The 24473-nt window shown below is 42.8% G+C and overlaps 1 protein-coding gene across 1 annotated transcript in view; it reads left to right on the forward strand.

The window, feature by feature from the left end:
• Nucleotides 1-24473, forward strand: part of LOC124613503 (methyl farnesoate epoxidase-like) — a 250109-nt gene that overhangs the window by 97030 nt on the left and 128606 nt on the right. Inside the window, exon 4 of the mRNA XM_047142211.1 lies at nucleotides 14883-15070. Within this exon, the coding sequence (XP_046998167.1) occupies nucleotides 14883-15070 (188 nt within the window). The remainder of the gene's footprint in view (nucleotides 1-14882; nucleotides 15071-24473) is intronic.

Here is a 24473-nt window from a genome sequence, read left to right on the forward strand (position 1 = left end):
ATTCTGGTACAGACGTCGAGATACTGGGACAGCGTTGTTAGAGAGGCCATCGAAATTCGCACCGATGACGACCTCATAAACCGTGACTGTGGCTATAATCTTAGCAAGGCTTGGGAACCAGCGATTGGGTTAATCAAGAGTAAATCGAGCAAATGTATAGTTGTGACGACCACGGCGGACAGAGCCATCCCACCGACATCTCAGACGCCGTCGCAATCTGTTCCACCGCGCGACCGTGGCGCGGGGCGCGGACGGCGGAGTGAGCGCGCCGCGGGCGGAGGGTATTTAAATCGGCCGCCGCCGCGACCGAACCCAGTTCCCCCTGAGCAGCCATAGTGTACGGATCTCCGTGCAGGCACGTTCACAGGAGCTCAGTCCGTCAGTTCACCTGATGATGGCGACATGTATGATCGCCGAAATATTGTGCCCGTTGGACACTGTAGACCGGCAGTACACCCGTGGATATTTTGGTTATCAAATACGCCGGGAGAAACTCAAGAATCACACAATAAGACTTGTATTATTTTGTACTGTCTTACGAAGTTTTGCACATAATAATGATCAAGGCTCCTCAGGTACTATTTCTCTCTTCAGTAACGCCAGCATTCAATTGCTGATCAATAAACTCCTCCATTATTGGCTGCAAATGGTGGCGTGTTCTGTAAGCTTTCAACAGAAAGTCGGAATTCTGTACTATCTTACGGAGCTGCTGGTAATGGCCGGCTATCCTGTCTTCTCCGTTCAAATTCTAAGCTTTTGCATGTAATACAGCTTTGTATTGTATTGTATGGAACTGGGGACCAAGAAACGACGGAGAGGGCTCGTCCTCGCCGTAGCCCGCAGTGGCACACAACCCCACAACAGGCTACAGCAGTCCACTCATCCCCGACGCTCCACCCAAAATCTAGGGTTATTCTGCGGTTCGACCCCTGTGGATCCCCCCCCCCCCTGCCCCCCCGCCTTCGGGTACGCCTCACACCAGACGAGTGTAACCCCACATGTTTGCATGGTAGAGTAATTATGGTGCACGCGTACGTGGAGACAGTGTTTGGGCAGCAGTCGCCGACATAATGTAACTGAGGCGGAATAAGAGGAACCAGCTCGCATTCGCCGAGGCAGATGGGAAACTGCCTTCAAATCCATCCACAAACTGGCCGGCACACCGAACCTCGACACTAATCCGCCGGGTGGATTCGTGCTGGGGACTGGCACGCCTTCCCGCCCGGAAAATGTAGCTCTACTGATGTTTTGCTCATGGCTGAGGCCCCTACTTGGCCTGTCTAAATCATTCTCATCGAAAATGTCCAAATCGGTAACTAACAGCCCTTTTTCCATTGCATCAGCACCGAATTTACCCACACTGGTAGGAACCAAATACTCCCCTCCTACTTCTTAAACATGTACAATGTCCCTATATATAAAACAATGCGATGTGTTCATCTTTCATGTCTACCAATGGCACTACCAAACACAAAATATTTTTAATAGGTCTATACATAATATCTGCTCAACCCCAATTGTGCAATTGGGCAGTACCCCTCAGCAACATGGGGCAAAACTTCCATATTCTCTAGCAAATGTTTCGTTCCATTGCAAAAATTGAGCATCACTGAACCAAGTGATGCCACATCGTTACTTTCTACTGCATATAACCTATTATGCAGGGATTTCAGTCTCCTCCTATCCAAGAAGTCCAAACTAGCCTTTGGATAATAACTTCTTATGTTATTTACCATCTATCACACCAATCAATCAACAGTCCATCTCTGCATATGTCTTCATACCACTGAAATTTGTTTTGAACACCGACCAGCAGATTTCAGGTCGCCATTGGTGTTCAACAATCACCTATTACGTCCTTGCCCATTTTGCTTCCTATTCCTAGTCTTCTTCATGGCGCCCAAGCACTACAAACGCACTGCATTGTGGGTAACACCACTTATTCTGCATGTGGCCAGTACGTCCACATCTGTAACACTTTATCGTCAATCCAACGTTCTCGTCGCCACATTTACCCCTTACAACTGCGGAGCTAGCCTGATAGCGGCCGTCAAATCTTCCGAATTTTCGTTATGTCAAAGGAAGCATCCGACGATCTCAGCTGAGCCTGCTGCAGGATAACCTTCTTCACCTCTTTGCTTTCTATTATCTGACAGGTCTGAGCAGCTATATTTCCAATCCTGTCTAGAAAACGTTCTACTGATTAATTTAGCTTTTGGGATACTCCACTTAGCAGCTCACCAAAGAACCTGGTGGTACTATTCTTTCCGAGCGAGCGGCAAAGGCCCTTCCTTCAGAGGGTGATATATACTCGCATTGTTAAAATCCTCGTTGTATCACGTACGTTCTTGCCTCACCTACTAAGTTCAGCTTGGCTTTCTGTAAAGGCCTTTAGTCCCTCCAGGCGCCCAACCTTGTGTCTGATTCAGGTCACGTATGAATGTCAACACTTCCTCGCTTGTGGTGCACAAAAAAGGAGTAATCAGATTGGCAGCAGTGGAATCTAAAAAAGGTGTGGTTGCACTGAATGAAGCTTTCCATTCCTTTACTTCAGGTAATTCCTTGAAAATACGCGCACTGCCTGCGCTCAATCTCTTTTAATTGCCCTGTCAAAGTTTGAAACGCCTCCTGGAGGAGACCTTGTCTTTTTGGCTCTGACACTGCGAAACCTTTACCCACTAAAAAATAAAAAAAATAAAAAAAACACCATAAGAAAAAAACACCGCAGCTACAGGCGTTCCAAACTAGCAAAAAATGTTACTTTTCTTTGTATCAAATCATCATCCACCTCGTGGAATTTGCTTGGTAAAATAGCCACAGTCTCGATACTACTACACTTAACAGGCACAGACTGTGCACAATGTCGGTTGTGGCCTAACAGATTCCACTGTGTGAATCTCACTGGCCGCAGTATTAACTCTGAAATGAGAAACGCCAGCATGTCCCTCAACCTTCACAAAATGCACCTTTCAATTTCTGTGGTAATCCTTTTTTCGACCATCTCTGTGTGCATGAACAGAGAAGGGCAACACAACAGTAATTCCATCAACCAAGCTGTGCAAACAAAGCTGAAAACAGGAGCTAGCGATGATATCCGTGACTCTGTTATCCACAGCAGCTGAACCGCCTTCTCTACACATAGTAACCATCGCTGATGTGGTGACTGCTGTTACCACCACAATCCTCTGAGACCAAAATGTAAAGATCAGGCGCGTGACATCTATGGTGGTGGGTGAACTGGATCGCTGGTATGTCAGAATGTACCGAAGTTCCGTGCCAACGAGTGTCTGCATTGGCGGTGACCATGGTGTTGGTGGAACGTGTCGAACGGTGGCCCGTCAGATAAACATTCCCGATTGAAAAAGGCTTTTATTCATAACAGTTACAATGGCAGAACGTGATGACTGGGTGTTGTGTGATGTCCGTAGGTTAGTTAGGTTTAAGTAGTTCTAAGTTCTAGGGGACTGATGACCATATACGTTAAGTCCCATAGTGCTCAGAGCCATTTGAACCATTTACAATGGCAGAAACTTACCTGGAGGGGGTTCTGAGCACTATGGGACTTAACACCTATGGTCATCAGTCCCCTAGAACTTAGAACTACTTAAACCTAACTAACCTAAGGACAGCACACAACACCCAGCCATCACGAGGCAGAGAAAATCCCTGACCCCGCCGAGAATCGAACAAACTTAGCTGGAGAGGTGGTCGTTGGCCTTTCTTGATGTAGGTGGCTACTGGGTGATGCTGACTGCATGCAGACACAAAATTTATCTGCTCTTTAAATAGTTACCTGTGTGCATGTTCACTTTTCGAAGTAGGCAACTACACACGGTGGTCAGTTTTTGAGTCAAGTCGACTGTGCTCGGAGGAAGACCTAAGTTGAGTTGGCACTACAGCATTTTCATTCCCATTTTTAGAGACTTGGGTTTCTCTGTGACTACTGAGCTGTACCACTCACAGGTATGCTTCAAATGAGTTATGAAACACTCATGCCTATATTTTCAGCTGAAAATCACACGATGTTAAAGTTGGTCGTTGATAAGAAGGACATTTTCTTTTTTTGCATTTGAAACACATTTCCTGGAGAGCGCTATGAAGTTTATTTAATGTTTTCGGTAATTGCGGCAAAATTGACCTTTTTAATGTTAATAACGTATTGCCTGGAAATAAGGAGTCAATTAGAGGCGACTTGCAGGTCTTTCATAAATTCAGTAACAGTCCTCCGTTTTACACTATTGGAAGTTATTTGATGTTTAATTTAGCAGAATGCGGCTTGACCAAACGTTTAAGAAAATACGTGACTTACATGTTTTTACTGGGCACCTCCACTCTACTCCATGTTCTGTTTTGAAACGTCCCCTTAGAACAATTATACAAGACTGTGCTTTAACTGACACACAATATTTTTTAGCGCAACGCAATCTGACTTTCAATAATCCCTACAAAAGAATGGCCCTGTCTAATATTAACCTATACGTTTCACAAATCACTTACCTCACAAAAGTCTTCGTTACTCGAACTACTGCAATACAGCGAGCGCCACTACTGCCAGCTAAATAAAAAATTCAAACTATGGAAGGCACTAACTACTGATAGGCATAATTAGCAAATGAAAGATTTTAATAGAGAACAAACAATGTATTTACCTTAATAGTCATAATATATATATCAGTTCATGACAAGTTTCAAAACTCCGCCATTTCTCTCCCCACATCCACCACTACTGGTGGCTCACCTCCAACTGCGCAACGCTACGCGCTGTTCACACCCAGCTGCCACTGCCCAACACTACAATGGCAGACAACAATGCAAACTAGCCACAGACTGCACACAGCACAGCCAGTGATTTTCATACAGAGCGCTACATAACGTTGCCAATAAGAAAACATAAACAGCCTACTTACAGTTTCTCAGTCTTTCCGAAATTTGTTTCTTCCAACAACGATCAGCTTACGCCCTCTTTCACTTGTCATATGTTCTACACGAACGTTACAATCCATTTCTAATTTTCTCTTAACATACGAGGAGTAGAAATTGGCACACAGAGCACAGCACACGCAGATAGTGACTAATGATAACAGCGCTATCAATAGATCAGTGCAAACATTACTAGGTAGCAAATAGAACACTCGTGGGCAGTCGATGTATTTGTAACATATCTTTTGTACGCAGTCGACCTGTCTCATGAAGTGATGCTGAATCTGCTCTCATGCAGTTGGGCAAACAGTACTTTTCGCTCGCAATCTGTACCCACCCGCGGCGACAGTCACTGAAGCGGGTTCCTGTCAGCAATCTTCCTTTAGGAGGTCGGCGCTCGGCGCGATGGCAGCTGGCGGCATCGTGCTTTGATCAGCATGGCAGCAGAGTGCTGATGCAAGGCAACGGCAGCTCCTGGCGATGGTCAGAAAGATGCAGCTTTGGCTGCTCGCCTGCTTTTGCAACTCAGCTCAAAACAGACAGGAACAGTTGGGGTTAAACTGCGACTTTTGGAATTTCTGATGACAAACGTCAGTGCCCAGTATGGCTGACGAACAGCAACGACGTATGTTCGCACAGGGCGGTAGTGGCTGGACACCTGGATGGTCCAGACTCCAGCCCATTGCCACCGGGGAAGTGACCGTTGGCAGATGGTAGTCACCCAGTGGGTGTCCCGGTGGTGTGAAGGCGCCAAGTGGGCTGCATAAAAATTCAGTTCAGGCGACTGCCAACAGCTGCTGGCAGCGAAGTCTGATGGCGCTAGCTGGCGGCTTCATCTGAGACTGTTAACAGACTACTTCTCGTGGCTAGCTGCTGGCATTAACTGTGTAACTGGGCTTACTGTACACAGCTGAACTCTACTGATTCGGACGTTCATAATGATGTAGTATATACGAGTGTATGCGTCGGGCTGGCTAGCATTCGTCAAATGGCAACCTCCTGCCTCTAAGTCACGATAGGCTGGGGCGGCCTGACGTAATCGTTCAAAACTATGACTTCATTTGCCTCGGTTTTCCTATCTGATCAACTTCTCCAGAAGCCCCGTCGGAGCTGTGAGCTATCACAACTTCGGCATTCAGAGACACTGGCCGTCATATTCGGTGTGCAGAATATGTGTTTTGCGTACTGAAAACGCGCTCTTCGGCCATGGGACCTACTTGCCGAGCTGACGCGCAGGTCCTTCCTCATGACATCATTCTGCTGAACTGACACAAGAACCGTTCTTTTCACCACGCGAAGTCGTGGTGCAACATTAGAAACAATTTGCTTAGCACATCACAGTGGGGATTCTGGAAGGGTTGGTCGACATTCAGTCACCAAATACTACAAGCCTTTGGTATTCTTTGTGGTCATGCCAAGGCGTTTGATTGCACAGGTCATGTTACTCTCTCAGAAAAACGTAAGTTTTATGGAATTGATGCTTTTATAAACATGCAGTTTGAATCATATTTAACTCAAAGAATGCAAAAAGTTGTTTTAAATTATTCAAACAGTTTTGCAAGGTGAGAAATTGCGAAGGGAGTCCGACGGGGTTCAGTTTTGAAAGCGCAGTATATATGAAAGGCCTTCAAGCAGAATCGGTACTTTTAGTAGAAATAACCAGTGTTATACTAAATCCGTTAGAGAGAAAGCAAATGAAGAAATTGTTAATTATGTGTTTCAAAGAATTATTAAGTGGTGCTCCGATAGTATTATCTACCTTAATTTTGAGAAAATACACAATATTTAGTTCTGTACAACAAATGAGGTCATATTAACAGCCTACGTAGCACGTGAACAGGAATTAGTAAACAGGGTAGAGTGCTCCAAATTTTTGGGAGTACATATTGATAAAAAATTGAGCTGTTAGAAATATGTTACTGAGCTACTCAAAAAATTATGTTTCGCTACTTTTCTTCTCCGTACAATTGCTAGTCTTGGAAACAAACGAGTTAACATCCTAATCGGAGTGGCCGTGCGGTTCTAGGCGATATAGTCTGGAGCCGAGCGACCGCTACGGTCGCAGGTTCGAATCCTGCCTCGGGCATGGATGTGTGTGATGTCCTTAGGTTAGTTAGGTTTAATTAGTTCTAAGTTCTAGACGACTGATGACCTCAGAAGTTAAGTCGCATGGTGCTCAGAGCCAACATCCTAATGTGATTTGCATATTCCTTGCGAATGATGTCTTATGGAGTAATTTACTGGAGTAGCTCATGTCTTTGAAATAAAGTGTTATTGCAAGAAAGTGAGCAGTAGGAAAAACGTGTGTTGCTCACCTGCAATAATCTTGTAGGCACCTCGTCAACGAGTTAAGTATTTTAACAGTACCTTCACAAGCCGGCTGCGGTGGTCTAGCGGTTCTGGCGCTGCAGTCCGGAACCGCGGGACTGCTACGGTCGCAGGTTCGAATCCTGCCTCGGGCATGGGTGTATGTGATGTCCTTAGGTTAGTTAGGTTTAAGTAGTTCTAAGTTCTAGGGGACTTATGACCTCAGATGTTGAGTCCCATAGTGCTCAGAGCCATTTGAACCATTTTTGAAGTACCTTCACGAAACATATGTTTCTTAGAGAAATTTGTCATAAATAATCCATCGCAATTTGAGAAGAATAGCGATGTCCGTACATATAAAGCCACAAGAAAAAAATGACCTTTATTAGCCATTATTAAAGCTGTCATTGATTCAGAAAGGAGTTACAATCATCAACAAAAAATGTTGGTCATTTGAGCAATAACATAAAATGACTGACAGGTAGAGAAGCAGGTTTTAGATCGAACCTAAAATCATTTCTTCTGAACAACTTCTTTTCTTAGACGCATTACTAGCTCAGTACATGCTTTTTCCAGTTCAAGTTCTCATCAACATGTACGTACAAAAATGCGGAGCATTCTACCCTGTTTACTGACATCTCTTAGTCTGTAAATAGAAAGCCACATAGTTTATAAGTGTAGGACTGAAAAGTAATATGTTCAGTAATGTTGACACTAATCGTGTGTACATATCCTGCAAAGTGGTCTGTTCCATATCATTTCGATGTAAAGATCGCCCGAATGATGCGCCGCGGTGAGTCCTCCAGCAGTGGGAGGTGTGCGTTCGTCAGAGGACAACGCCCTATACTCATACTTACTAAAGCAACTTCTTTCCATAAGTGATACTGGAACTGTGTTCGCCATGACAAAACTATAAGTTTCGCCAGCTTTAATGATGTTAGATGCCGTAGCTCCGAAAAGAGCTATGTGATTTGGTGTCTCCTCGAGCAGATAGGACAGCTACTGCTTCAGAGTCTAGGAGTAAAGGCAGACTCTGTGCCCCAACTCGTTCACTGGTTTCTTTGGAAAGGCACTGTCGGTTTCCTGCCCCACCCTCGAAAAATCCGAGCGCGTGTTCCGTCTCTAATGACCTCGATGTCGACTGAAGGTTAAACCCTAATCATCCTTCCTTACTTTGTAACTGCTAGGAACAGAGAAAAATGCAAGTTAGCGTGAGGAAAAAAAAAATTCACACAATCGACATATCATTTGGTACGCCTCATCCCTGCTCCCTCAGACCTAAGTTGCTATTACATGAGCTCTTGGTGGCTAGCCCTTTAAAAATAGAAATAATCATGCAAATGGAATGTTTTTCCTTTGAAAATAACTTATAAGTCTAATTCCTCTGTAAAAATCTTATTCCACTGCTACATACTAAAATAAGAAACAGTTTACAGTATTCAAAATTAATAAAGTACTCCGGGTTTAACAGCGGTGGTCTAAGGGATTTCACTTCATAACCCGACGTTTCGTCCCCATCTGCGGAGGATATTTTCAAGGAGGATCGTAGCTTTGCTCAATAAAATAGCCCAGAATATTTTATTAATTGTGACAATTCCGGCAGTGAAAATTTACATTTTACAAGTTTAGAGTATTTTCATTTAAGGCGATCCTTGACATCTTTGAAAACTTCTCTTTAGGTAGTCCTGTTGTATTGTTCTAGTTCCAATAAAAAGGTTCTATCTGTTAAAATACGTGGAAAAGAAAGAAAATAGAAAACTTGTTATTTTTTATTTTTTAAGTAAACTTTTTACTTCTATATTTACATATAATTTCATTTTTCGTGAGAAAAAGTTGGATAAAATACCATGTAGTTTTATATTGATGTGTTAAAGATAGGACACTGTTTAACTTTATAAGTTTTACGTTACATGTAAAGAAAACTCAACAGTCTGTACTTAAATTTTAAAAAATTGTTCTTGAAAGGAATTTAAAATTGATAAATATTGTCAAACCTTTTATGAATATAACTGGAAAGGATAGCAAAAATTTGTGAGTGGTCTGAAAGAAAAATCGCACAGTGGACCTGGCATCAATTTAAACTGACATGTCCATCACTGAAATGGTGTCAGATAAAATGTTTGCTACAAGCTTTGGGCCACATAATGTTTATTTTTTATTTAATAGTCAAAACTCACATGTTTGAAAAAATATGACAACAGATGCCAAAGCGTTCCAGTAAACATGGGTCCACAAACGAGTCTTTTGCGAAATACTTGTACATGTGTGGTTACAAGCCACCACAGACTTTAGTGATTTTGTCCTAGTTGGCACAAACTTATTTGAAATGTAAACTATTTTATACTGTGGCGAGGGAATTCTTGTATGTACCAGGATTGCAGGTATGTGGCTGCGACAAGAGGCCAAAGAACTGTCTCATCGCATACTGTGGCGAGGGAATATCTGTATGCACTCATGGGGTTGCGACGTATACTGTGGCGAGGGAATATCTGTATGCACGCATGGGGTTGCGACAGCAGACGAATGACTAATTTAATGGGATGTAATTCCAAGTTGGCCAATACTTGAGACTGAATTCAATGGTGGCATTCGCAAATATGCTGCAAATGGCTCGTTTGCGGATCCATGTTTTTGCTTCGATTATTAAATTCTTTAATAAACCATTATACGAAAGATAGCCCACAAGAAAAGTACCTTAATTGAAATAGTTTCCGTAATACTTCTTAGATAAACTAACAGCATATATTGTTCATTAGCTGTTAGTCTATAAACAAAAGATTGCAGTTAATTGATTCTAGTTGATTGATAGCGATCAAAGCTACCTGTACTTTCCCACAGGAATCACCCAATTTTAGAGCTTATACCTTCCTTTTATAGACAGTCACCGAAAGGGAACGCAGACTTGTAATGTCTACAGTTTTCCTTTTCATCAGTTTGTTCACAGTAATAAATTAAAACAACTTAATTCAGCTCTTGCTGTTCCTCACTTACAATAGTAGAACCTGATGCAACAACCTCGTTTTCTTTTTTTAAATGGAAAGATATTATTCTACAAGATGCAAACTAAAGTTTACATTCCCTGAATGGTTGCACTTGCTTCACTCTCGTCTCCCACGTACACTTTCTCTGTTTCTAAGGTCCGCAAAGGAGCATAACACAGAGATGTTAACACCGTATCCCCGTTAAAAAGAAATTATTCTATTTTCGTTGTTTTATGGGTATCCGTGACTGAAATGTGAGATGAGATCGAAGGTTTCCAAAGATATGGCCACCTTACACACGTCCAGTTGTAGAGGGACCTATAGTTTTAGGTGCACTCTAAAACACGGTTTTACTTGGCATTTCTCTCTCTCTCTCTCTCCCTCTTTCTCTCTTTATCTCTCTCTCTCTCTCTCTCTCTCCCTCTCTCTCTCTCTCTCTCTATCTCTCTCTCACACACACATAAAAACCACACACAAGGCATTGTCAAAGGTGAAATAAACAAAAGATAAGTGAGTCGAAAATGCTACGGACAGCAATGGATTGAACCAGCTAATTTTCAATTGCAATCTGAATTTCTCCTCTGGGTCAAAGAACCATGTACAGAATCGAGTCTCTGTAAGTCCATTTTTGTACAAGATGATTGAGGAACTGTTGCCGTTCAACATACAACGTAAAATTAAAAACACCTTCCGCTGTCAATAATTTGAATATAATTTATTTATTGCACCAGTTTCGGCGTTTCACTACGCCATCTTCAAGCCCCCTGACCAACGTGTAGGAGGAATCCAGCGTCTTGTGCAGTTGCAATGGGGCCAATATTAAGTAACTGTTATCCGTGGTATGACGCGCTCAATGTGTGTTTAAGTAATGATAATTTGATATTTTATCCATGTTGGATCTTATGAACTCCGCGACCGTTTACGACAGTCGGTGAATGACGCAAACAGTCAATACTTCTTGAATGTTTTATTTTACTGTCATAACCGGTTTCGGCTACCATGTCCATCTTCCAATGGCCAGTATTTTTTGTTAAATTGATGCATTGTTCAAGAGCATATCGTCTGCTCCACAATACGTTCAAGCAGATGGCGGTTCGTTTTGTTGTGGTTCATGTGGTTTTCTAGCTCGATCCTCAATACGCATTTTAAGAATATTATGAAGTCTGCCAGAATATCTTATTTACAAAATGTGTGCTGCGGTGGAATTCAACAACAGATATATCGAGCTAGAAAATCACATGGACCACAACGAAACGAACAGGCATCTGCTGGACCGTATTATGGAGCACACAAGCTGTTGACCAAAACATCTATGTAACGAAAAATATTAGCCATCTGAAGATGAGCATGGTACCCCAAAACCGGTTATGTCAGTAAAATAAAATATTCAAAAAGTATTTGTGGCTCATTGCGTCTCTCACCGACGATAACGATGAATTATTATTCTTTGGTCGTAGTGGGCAAAATTCTGTTGAATGCATACAGAAAATCTTTAATCCGTTCACTATAAGTTATTCACAGCAAACATTAAATAATGATGCTTTAGACTGACTTTTGTAAATTATTTGTAATCTGATGCAGAGCGCGAAACTATTTTCACACCTGCGATCACAAATCTAGACCAAGAGCTCATGCATATTCATAGGCCAGAGTTCGTTAAACTATGCAGCCACAAAAAAACACTATTGAAGTTATTACTCACGAAATAATTGTGAAATAATAAAACATAGATGATTTGTTTTCAGCTTGCTACGTAATGACGTACTCGGCTTATTACCCCGATGAGACATACAGAATAAAAATTATTAAAATCTTTGGAACATATGAAGGCTTGTTTCAATAGTGGTACAAGTCCATTACCTCCACTTTTCTGCCTTTAATGCTTGTGAAATGGATGAGCTAAACAAACAGAAAGAAAGGTTCATCTTTAGGAAGAAGCCATATGCTTGAATATTTCTGGTATCTCAACTGCAGATTTTTCAGCTCTCATTTAACTTTAGGATTCTGTATCTCAATATCAACAAAAATGGACTTGTACCACTATTGAAATAACCCCTTCATATATTCATAGCTTTACCATATTTCGAAAACCCACTGTTAATCTTTAGAAGAACTCGGCTCCTTTGGCCATATTTAATAATAATCTTATTATACGCCTTCATCATGGCAGATAACAATTAAATTTATTTAAACACTCTTATTGCTCTGATATTTGATTTAGGATACAACACATATTTGAAAAAGTATTGCATCACCCTGTTTCCCAGAACTCCTGAAGATAGATGTTGACTGTGGATATTGTATCACAGACACAGTTCCTTTGCCTGTTCAGAGATGTCTCAAAACCCGCCCAAAAATGTAAACAACCATGCATGAGCAGCCGATCAGTTGTAGTCATTCCACCAGGAAGGAGGTACACAGCTCGAATTTTCTGTAGTTCAACCATGCCTAGACGGTCAATACCGCGGTTCGATCGCGTCCGCAATTTTACTTTGTGCCAGGAAGGGTTCTCAACAAGGGAAGTGTCCAGGCTTCTCGGAGTGAGCCAAAGCGATGTTGTTTGGAGATGGAGAAAATACAGAGAGACAGGAACTGTCGATGACATGTCTCGCTCAGACCGCCCGAGGGCTACTACTGCAGTGGACGACCGCTACCTACGGATTATAGCTCGGAGGAACCCTGACAGCAACGCCACCATATTGAATAATGCTTTTCGTGCAGCTACAGGACGTCGTGTTACGAACCAAACTGTGCGCCATAGGCTGCATTATGCGCAACTTCACTCCCGACGTCCACGGCGAGATCCTTATTTGCTACCACGATACCACGTAGCGCGGTACAGATGTGCCCAACAACATACTGAATGGACCGCTCAGGATTAGCATCACGTTCTCTTCACCAATGAGTGTCGCATATGCCTTCAACCAGACAATCGCGGAGACGTATTTGGAGGCAACCCGGTCAGGCTGAATGTCTTAGACACATTGTCCAGCGAGTACAGCAAGGTGAAGGTCCCCTGCTGTTTTGGGGTGGCGTTGTGTGGGGCCGACGTACGCCGCTGGTGTTCATGGAAGGCGCCGAAACGGCTGTGCGATACGTGAATGCCATCCTTCGATCGATAGTGAAACCATATCGGCAGCATATTGGTGAAGCACTCGTCTTCTTGGGCGACAATTCGCGCCCACATCGTGCACATCTTGTGAATGACTTCCTTCAGGATAACTACATCCCTCGACTAGAGTGGCCAGCAGCATGTTCTCCAGACATGAACTCTATCGAACATGCCTGGGATGGACTGAAAAAGGCTGTTTAGGGACGACTTGACCCATCAACCACTCTGAGGGATCTACGCCAAATCGTCATTGAGGAGTGGGACAAAAAGGACCAACAGTGCCTTGATGAACTTGTTGATGGTATGCCACGAATACAGGCTTGTATGAGTGCAAGAGGACGTCCTACTAGGTGTTAGAGGTACCGGTGTCTACAGCAATCTGGACCACCAGCTGTGAAGGTCTCGCTCTATGGTGGTACAACATGCAATATGTGGTTTTCATGAGCAATAAAAACGGAGGAAATGATGTTTATGTTGATCTCTATTCCAATTGTCTGTACAGGTTCCGTAGCTCTCGGAATCGAGGTGATGCAAAACTTTTTTTAAGTGTTCATTTCTATATGAGTGAAAGGCTTTTGTAATTAACAAGATTTAATGTATTTTCAAACAGACTTAGCCTATAATATATTACAGACCTTAAGAGGCAGTTGAGAGAAATCAGACATTGCGTGCATTTAGTGCAATAAAAAAATAATAATCAGTCATGATTATGTTCACATACAACAAAAGACAAGGCCGTTACTTTATTGATAACATCTTTATCATCTGTGAGAGTCCCCGGCAGCTGAGTGGTCAGCGCGACATACTGTCAATCCTAAAGACCCGGGTTCGATACCCGGCTGGGTCGGAGAGTTTCTCCGCTCAGGGACTGAGTGTTGTGTTGTCCTCATCATCATCATTTCATCCCCATCCCCATCGCCGAAGTGGCGTCAAATCGAAAGACTTGCACCAGGCGAACGGTCTAGCTGACGGGAGGTCCTAGCCACACAACATTATTATTATCTGCGAGAGACTGTTCGTCCGCTGCTTATTGAAAGGTCTTTGACCTCACAGCACTGTACATTCAGTATATTTACACGGTTATTTCGTTCCCGGAGACGATACAGTAGACTTGTGATTTTAAAACCCAATCCCTTCGTTCATCAATTGAAGACTGCTAAACAAACATGAAAACAGAATTTTAGTGATCTCTGAGTCTGCGAATACCAGTTACTTAATATTGGCCCCTATTTCGACTGCACCTGAAGCTGATTCTACCTACACGTTGGTCATGGGGCCTGAAGATAGCGTAGTGAAACGCCGAAACAAGTGGCATAAATGCATTATATTCAAGTCATAGACGGCTGAAGGTGTTCCTACTTTTAGATTTTACACCCATAATTAGTGAACACTAGTAATAAATTACAAATACGGCTAGAATATTCCATATTAAGCTATGTGGGGACTAGCAGGACAGGAGCACATGCTCTGGTCAGCTCTGGAAGCAAAACGTGAACACAGTATTGTTTGTTATGTGTGGTGAGTACACCGTAGACTGAGGTCTGGCCGTGGTTTGTGAGCAGGCTACCGCTTCCCGCGCGGTGACCAGCTGCTGCAGACGCTGTTGGACCTGCAGGACGTGCGTTCGCGCGCCTTCGACATGACTGGAGGCAAACTCAGCGCCATGCCGTGGCTGCGCTTCATCCAGCCCGAGGCAACGGGCTACAACGCGATCACCAAGTTCAACGAGATAACAAGCGCCTTTTGTATGGTAAGTGCTGGTAGTCAAGTTGTGGAGCATGCGCTCAGTGGATAAGGATAAAACTTTGTAGGTAACTGGAGTAAAGAAAACGAAGCGCTTGAAAGTTTGCCTGGTGTCGAAGTACAGCTAGTTCCCTGACTTAAATAAAACCTGTATCTCAATGTTGTGAAGATACACCCCCAGGAGTTGTCACTCTCTGTATAACTCGCAAGGATGGCAGAATGCATAAGAATCTATTTGGCCCTGTCTCTAAAGACAATTCATGGGTTGTTCCTCTTTGATAATTGACAATATATTGAATAACCTCTCCCAAAAATATGGTTAAGTATGGGACTACATAAAGTGGTTGTATATATTACTGAAATGCAAGCGAAATTTAATATGACAATGAGATTTATTGATTTTAGGCACAAATTAATCTAATCTTCAGATACTATGAAAACGCATGACTATTCAGGTGCATGACAAGCACGACAAGTTTCCATGAGTAATTAGGTGGCAAAGTCGAAGTGGGCGCCAGTCAAGTGTTTGTAGGTCCGTTTCCTCCACTGTGAGTTGGCTAACTATCCTAACAAATTGCTAATTCCTTAACACGTGTTACGGTGACTGAGTAACAATGTTCAGCTATAAAACCCCACACGCAAATCATATCCACTGTGTACACTATGGCCGCAGTAGCGGTGGAGGGGAGGGGGGCGGAAATCAAATCAACTGGCTGAGTTCCACTTTTTCGGTGCTGCCAAGTACTTTACCAGACACCGTCCTCGATTTGTGTGGAGTCAACTAACTATCAGCGATGGGCTGCACTGCAGGATGCGTTCAGAACTGCTGAACACCCCAGATAGTGTTGGGCATGACCGATGTTTTGATAAGCTGCGATACCGAACCCGAGTTTGGCAATCCCGATCAGCAACTTTAAAAAGTGTCTGGGCTTCCAAGACAGTGAATACTCTTAATTCACTGTCACTGGTCTCTACTTCACGTCTTCTCTCTCTGGCGGTCTGGAACAGAGTCCCCTAGAAAAACGTTTCTCTCTACAAAATCCGACAAAATTAAAACGCACCGACCCCACCAAGCTGCCAATCACAAGTGCACAAATCGCCGGATACACCCCTTCCAAAACACCACGAAAAATCTATTCCCATTGAGAGTCTTGCCGACAAAAATTTGTGTAGCTTTGTTACGTCAGCGAGCGTCACCCACTCTCCACCACTCAGCCTGCTCCTTTCATGTGCATGTGGGGAGGATGCGGCATGGGAAACCTAACCGACATATCAAAATATAGTGCGTACATATCGTGCCAGCTTGGCGGACATCCTGTTTTCACGGAGCCGCAATGGCAACAACACAACGATACATAGCCTGTCAGCTGTGACCCAGGCGTCATTATGTCGTGCTGGCAGGCTCCAAGCAATCCTACCGCCTTCCCTTAGATACAGAGAGCGCCCCTGGGGCCTGATCTTTCTGGAACCCAGCCGAATTGGCCACAACACCCCTGTCTCACTCACCAGTCCCACACAAAATATTCACCAACAGATCTTGGAAAATAGCGAATGTAGAACAGGAAATCAAAACAACATTCGGTGAAAGTAAAATTACTGTTGATAACATTAAGAGTGCAGCGTGAATTCCGCGGTTAAATGCAGAGGAGAGGGTGGATAGGTGGAAAGAGTACACTGAAGGCTTCTGTAAGTGGGTAAAAGAAGAAACACAAAACGATTCAGAAGCAATGGGGGATCAAGTATTAAAATCAGAATTCAAGAGAGCTTTGGAGGACTTCAGAGTAAACAAGGCAGAACAGTAGAAAACATTCCATTAGAATTTCTAAAATCATTGGGGAAAATGGCAACAAACTGACCATTCAAGTTAGTGTGTAGAATGTATGAGTCTGGCGACATACCATCTCACTTTTGAAAAAATATCATCCACACAGTTCCGAACACTACCAGAGCTGACAAGTGCGAGAATCATCGCATAATCAGCTTAACAGCTCATGCATCCAAGTTGCAGACAAGAATAATATGTAGATGAATGTAAAAGGAAATTGAAGATGTGTTAGATGAAAATCTGCTTGACTTAAGAAAGGTAACGGCACTACAGAGGCAATGCCGACACTGCGGTCGATAACGGAATCAAGACTAAAGAAAAATCAAAACACTTTCGTAGGATTTGTCGACCTCTAAAAGGTGTTCGACAAAGTAAAATGGTGCAAGATTTTCGAAATTATGAGGAAAATAGGGGTAAGCTATAGAGAGAGACGGGTAAGATAGATATGCACAAGAGCCAAGAGGCAATAATAATAGTGGACGACCATGATTAAAAAGGGTGTAAGATTGGGATGTAGTCTTTCGTCCCTATTGTTCAGCCTGCACATCGAACAAGCAATGACGGAAATAAAAGAAAGATTCAGGAATAGAATTAAAATTCAAGGTGAAAGGATATCAATGATACCATTCGCAGATGACATTGCTATCCTGAGTGAAAGTGAAGAAGAATTACACCATCTGCTGAATGAAATGAACAGTCTAATGAGTACGGAATATGGATTGAGAGTAAATCGAAGAAAGACGAAAGTAATGAGAGTAGCAGAAACACGAACAGCGAAAACTTAACATCAGGATTGATGGTCACGAAGTAGATAAAGTTAAGGAATTCTGCTACCTAGGCAGCAAAAGCAGAGTAGCGATGCCAAAAATGGCATTCGTAGTCAAGAGAAGTCAAGTAGTATCTAACATAGTGCTTAATTTGAGGAGGAAATTTCTGAGAATGTAGTTTGGAGCACAGCACTGAATGGTAGTGGAATGTGGACAGTGGAGAAACCGGAACAGAAGAGAATCCAAGCATTTGAGATATAGTGCAAGAGACAAATATTGAAAATTAGATGGACAGTTACGGTAAGCAATGAGGAGATTCTGTGGAGAATAGGAGAGGAAAGGAATATGTGGTAAACACTGGCAAGGAGAAGGAACAGAATGATAGGACATCTGTTAAGACATCAGGAAATAACTTCCATGGTACTAGAGGGAGCTGTACAGGGTAAAAACTATAGATGAAGACAGGGATTGGAATACATCCAGAAAATAATTGAGGATGGAGGTTGCAAGCGTTACTCTGAGAATGAAGAGGTTGGTACACGAGAGGAATTCGTGGCGGGCCGCATCATACTAGTCATAAGACTCATGACTCAAAAAAATAAAAAAGTAACACTGGTCACCTGGTTTAATTCGAGCAACAGGTAATTGCAGCCCTTGCTACCCAATCACCTTCATAACGAAAAACGAATCAAATAAACCAATAAGAGAGAACAAGTCAAAATAGTTTGGTGTATCTCATACTTCAACTTAAAAATCAGTAAAGAAATAGGTAATGCTGATACATAAATATAGAGATATTTTTCCCTGATTATTGTGAGTCGATACCCAGATTCATTTAAAAGTTAATAATTATCTCCATTGTGGCGGTTTTGCGTTAAAACCGAATCATAGTAGGAACTTCAACGCTGCACACTGCTTGTCTTCGTGCTTGACAAACCATACCTTGGCCAGCGGGGTCGCCGGGTCTCTCCCCAATTGTGAACGTTTGGAGCGTTAAGGGCAAAGCTCCCCGACCATCTCTGGGTTTTGACGATCTGACGCTCCAGTTGGACAGAATTTGGCTCAGTATTCCTCAGGGGAAAAGCCACAAACTCTCTCAATCAACGCCAAGCCGAATAACTGCTTGTGTAAGGAATTGAGGTGGACAAACGCCTCATTGACTTGTGATGCTCTTTCTCTTGAATAAGTCATCCAGTTGATTTCTGAAATTGTAATCATTTGTTTGTCTGTACGTGGAATTCACATCTACCAATTTCTACCCCATTCGGATAATTCCTTCATGGTGCGTCGTTTTCCTTTTTCTTCTTTACTTTTTTTTTCGAGTATTTAGTGATGAATGATAATTTTCTTGGAATGCAGAGACTTAGCAGCAGCAAGATCGAAGTTTTTGCGTACAATGATCTTATTGCGAGCTGAGGAGAAAAGGTTTGTAGTGCACTTAAATAGGACTTAAGTTTCACAAATATGTGCGAAGAAATATATTTTCCTCGACTTCGACGGAACGTCAGACTTTGTTTCGGCATCTACAGTTGCTTTTTTACACTTTATATCGATGTTTCGGGTGATCGCTGTAGTGATGAAGCGTCTGTGGCAGCTGCAAATAAAAAATTATCGGGAGTTCCCGAAGATTCTCCGCCCTATTAGGGTGATACGTCGGAACAAAAATGCTGATGGCGGCAAACCGGTACACGCACGCTGCCGCGCACCGAGTCTCTCGTAAATAAATCTGCGTTCTTAGGTGAGACGGCACGGTAATGATGTCTTAAATATTACCAAAATTAATTTTGTAGTTACCTTAACAACTGTCTCGCGAGGAGTTTCTACGAAATCCAATAAAACGCATATTCATCAGTGACGATATTTTTTTATTACGTAAGCAAAATAGTTTCACACCTCTTACTTTATTTTGCTTTTTATCTCGGAATACTTTCACATTTTCACGATAAAATATAAATGACATGTATCCATAAACTTCAAGAATGTTCTTTTTTTTCATTCGAAGTTAGTGCTTTTTTTCGCAGGTTGAAGTAAAAATTGTTTTTCTTGAAACTTTTTGCAGAGCGCGGTTTTTTATGGAATTTTTACTAACCTTGAAACTATCAGCAACTGGCAATGCTGTAAGACGGTGAGATAACCTTTATCTCCCTGGTCTCGTGACGGTCACGGACGTATTACGGTGATAGCCTAAATGTAGGATCGGATCCTAACATCTGTCGTCCGTGTTGCCGCCGAGGCAACGTTAAACGTTCCGCTGTTTCTTAACAACATTTTTCAGGATCTCTCTCACACCCACTGTCCATTTTCTCGTGTATTACAGTAATTATTGTATGTGGTTTTCTTTTGTCGTCCGAGCAGTGACTGCTGGGCCCATAACCTATAAAATATGAACAGTTTAAGCATGCTTTGGCACACCTTTCAGTGAATTCGTGTTAACTGACTTAGCGAGTTTCGTGAACATGTACCTGAGAGGGTTTCATTTAATATACCTGTTTATGTGAGTCTTATTTACATAGGTTTCTAATCTCCACATCGATCCTTAATTTAAGTCAGTAACTTGATCAGAATCATAGATATTACGCTAGAGACCAAGGTTGATTACGCCTGCAAGTAGGAGAGGAAGAAGATGACTAGGTCACAGTCTGGACACGAAGCTGCAAGGCGATTGCTCTTTTTAACAAGAGCAGGCTGCACTAGCAGAGTCTATTACAAAGTCTCGCTAGGTTGTTTATCAAGGCCAGAAAACTTGGTAACATAATGTTCTAATCAGCACAGGCTGGGTCAAAACGGACGTTACAACTTTGGAATGATATAAACATTTATTGACATAACTCACAGAATCGTTAGATGTGTCATTTTGGTTCGATGTGACTACCATTTGTGATGTAGCAAACATTCCACCACTAATCAATTTCTTCCCACACTCGTTGCAGCAAGTAGGGTGTAACTTGTACAACGGCAACATAGATTAGATTTTTCAGGTCGGCTATATTGTTTGGCAGGGAAGGAGCAGACATAGGGCCTTTAATGAAACCTCAGAGAAAGAAATCCAGTGGTGTCAGGCCTGGGGAGCCAGGTTGCCATGCGATTCACCCTTCACGGTCAATCCGCCAACCTGTGAAGCGATTATCGAGGAAGCCACGAACATCAGTAAGAAAATGAAGTGGTGCACCGTCTTGCTGATAGTAAAACACCCCATCTCGGTCATCTTCATAGATCTGTCGCATTAAAAAGTTTTCTAGCATATCCAAATACACAACACCAGTGACAGCTTTCCCATAATCGTCAACGAGCGGCAACCTAGCGATTTATCATGTGGCAGTGAAAAACTCGTCTCAACAAAGTTCTTGAGCCAAGAGGTCTGCAAGGGTCTGCATGGAGGTTCTTTAGCGTGTTCAGTGAAAAATTTACGCCGAACAGTTGTAGCAAGGTTCGTTTCATGAAACCAAAAGACACAGCAAGCATGCTCCATATTGGTCAAAGTAGCCATTTTAATTGTGGGCCATCATGTTCTCCTGGTAGCGGAATGGAGTATTGATGCTCTACATGAGTCAAATTTGAGGTCGTCAGCTAAAAAAGGACAATCTACCGATTCTGTAAGTTATCTCATTAAATTTCTGTATCATTTAAAACCTTTAAAGTCCTTTTTGACTCACAGTGTATACACCATCTCTAAACGTCTACAAAATACCTTTCTACATCTACATTAGTCTTTAATTTGAATCAAGGCTATTCTCAGACAAATTTCTTTAGTTGTACAAGTAGGAGGCAGCAGAGAGCGCTAACTGATCAGAAGAGCACAATCGTTATTTCGAATCGTCCAATTTTCCCTTTGCATATAGGTTCACTAAGATTGTAATTTTTCGTGTAAGCTTCCAACACTTCATACGATAGGACAAGTACCCGTCTGTTGACAGCTTCCAGTTGTGAAACGCAAAGGCTGCCGGTAGTACCGAAGCTATGTGATTGTTGACAATTCTTGGGCCAGCAGTGTTTTTCGCTCTTTGAGCACGCATACTCTGGTATCCAGCCTGACTAGTTTGAAAGCCCGCTGTACCGCTATCTACGGAGACACGGTCGTCCTTCCGGCCTATCAGCGCTCGCGGTTGCCCTTCAAACGATTTCATTGAGTTACAGTACAATGTTATTATAAACGACTGAAGCGATTTCAGAATTTTCTATAGCTATATAGGCCGAGCGGTTCTAGGCGGAACCGCGCTGCTGCTACGATCGCAGGTTCGAATCCTGCCTCAGGCATGGATGTGTGTGATATCTTTAGGTTAGTTGGATTTAAGTAGTTCTAAGTCTAGGGGACTGATGACCTCAGATGTTAAGTCCCATAGTGCTTAGAGCCATTTCAACCGTTTTTGGTACCTATATTATTTAACATATGGTCCAGCTACATAATTTTACATATTGTCAAAGGGCTTTGCAGACACTCAGATACACTCTTTTACAAGTGCTCCATCTTTCGCAGAAGAAAAATGGACTGTAATTTTTAAACCGTGAGACTAAACGGAACACATTAACTTTTGGTGAATTTGAATGTGCTGCACTACACAAGAGGGATTCTCTGTCTCTGAGAGCCGGCCTCTGTGACCGAGCGGTTCTATGCGCTTCAGCCTGGAACCGCGCGACCGCTACGGTTGCAGGTTCGAATCCTGCCTCGGGCGTGGATGTGTGTGATGTCCTTAGGTTGGTTAGGTTTAATTATTTCTAAGTTCTAGGGGACTGATGATCTCAGATGTTAAGTCTCATAGTGCTCAGAGCCATTTGAACCATTTGTATCTGAGAATTGCGCATTGTGCCTGTTCACTATGCCATTCACGAATAATGTTGTTTCGCCACTGGCTATGAGTTTCACTCAAAACCCATCCTTTACCACAAACTGCGCAATTGAGCTGAAAATTCAGTTCAAAGTGTTTGATATTGTCATCGGGAATAAGGGCTTGTGGCCATTGCAGGCGGTAAGAGTTCATGTTAAGTACTTTCCGCAAGATCTTCCAAATGTTCTATTGTGATAGGTTCAGCTCGTTGCTAGCTCTGTTGGTCGACTTCTGTGTGTTACGTGTAGAACTCGGCTGCACATGTTCAACCGTTCTTCATTCACTGCAGGCCTGAACATTGAGTTCCCCTTGCAGGGGCATCTTGAAGCCTTAAACTAAGCGTGCCACCGTCGAATGGAGTTGTCAGTTGGCGTATCTTTGTTGAACTTCATGCTGAAATGTCGTTGGACTATTACGACAGACTAATGTGAGTGCATTTCAAGCACAACATACGCTTTATCGGCGCCTGTGGCCATCTTGACTAATTGCTCTTTGCTGCACTCTCATGGCACAAATCCGAAGTGCGGCTCAACGGTACAAAACTTCTTGAGTTTTTCTATGTGAATTTTCGGTTTTGCGACAATATTTCAATTAATGTAGCTACAGTGAATTTATGAAATTGTTGTAATCGCTTACAATAACCTTGTATTTATCTCGCTACACGTCGTTGTTTGATTCTGGATTTTCAGCACCTTAGAGTTTTATTTTGATGTATTCGCTGGACTTGTTCTTCCACCATATCATCATCGTTGTTTGTCCTCTGTTGTAGTCCACATATTTACTTTTCGTCGACCCACTGTCGGCGACCTTGGGCGATCGGCCAGACCCTGCAGGTTCTCGATCTACTACTACTACTACTACTACACACACACTCACACACACACATACGCACATGCACATACTCATACACTCGCGCGCCCACAAAAACAATTATGTATTTGCAGTTTGGACATGCGTTGTAGATATTTCGTAGAAAAGTTAGGATGGAATCATGACAAGTTTTTCGTATCTATGTGTAAGTTAAATCAGTCTTTAATATCATGAAAAGATATACTCACCATTTAGAGAGGAGACCTTGACTCGCAGACTAGCACAACAAAAAGACTGTTATGCATTTGACCTTATGGCCAAAAGACATTTTTCTAAGCTAGAAAGCACACCCACATGACCACTGTCTCTGGCCACGATTCCCAGGCACCATATCATTACGGCACTCAGGTTGATACCGTGTTCCTTGACTTCAGGATGGCATTTCACACCTTTCCACACTGCCGTTTAGTGGAAAAAATACGAGATTACCGAGTATCAGGCCAAATTTGCGACCGGATCCAAGACATCCTTGCAGACAGAATAAACACCTCGCTCTGAACGAACCAAAATCTTGTAGAGGTAACTTCAAGAGTACCTCAAGCTAGTGTGATAGAACCGTTAGCGTTTACAGTATATATATAAATGACTTAAGATTGTGTACATTTGATGGATTGGCCTACAAGAAAGAGCAATGCCAGAATACAGTATCAATTCGCGGATTGATCTGCATAGGATTGATAATGGACCATGGACCTAGCCGTTGGTGGGGAGGCTTGCGTGCCTCAGCGATACAGAATGCCGTACCTTAGGTGTAACCACAACGGAAGGGTATCTGTTGAGAGGCCAGACAAACGTGTGGTTCCTGAAGAGGGGCAGCAGCCTTTTCAGTAGTTGCAGGGGAAACAGTCTGGATGATTGACTGATCTGGTCTTGTAACACTAACCAAAACGGCCTTGCTGTGCTGGTACTGCGAACGGCTGAAAGCAAGGGGAAACTACGGCCGTAATTTTTCCCGATGGCATGCAGCTTTACTGTATGGTTAAATGATGATGACGTCCTCTTGGGTAAAATATTCCGTAGGTAAAATAGTCCCCCATTCGGATCTCCGGGCGGGGACTACTCAAGAGGATGTCGTTATCAGGAGAAAGAAAACTGGCGTTCTACGGATCGGAGCGTGGAATGTCA

Source organism: Schistocerca americana, chromosome 4 (genome assembly GCF_021461395.2).
Source record: "Schistocerca americana isolate TAMUIC-IGC-003095 chromosome 4, iqSchAmer2.1, whole genome shotgun sequence".
NCBI classification, from domain to species: Eukaryota; Metazoa; Arthropoda; class Insecta; order Orthoptera; family Acrididae; genus Schistocerca; species Schistocerca americana.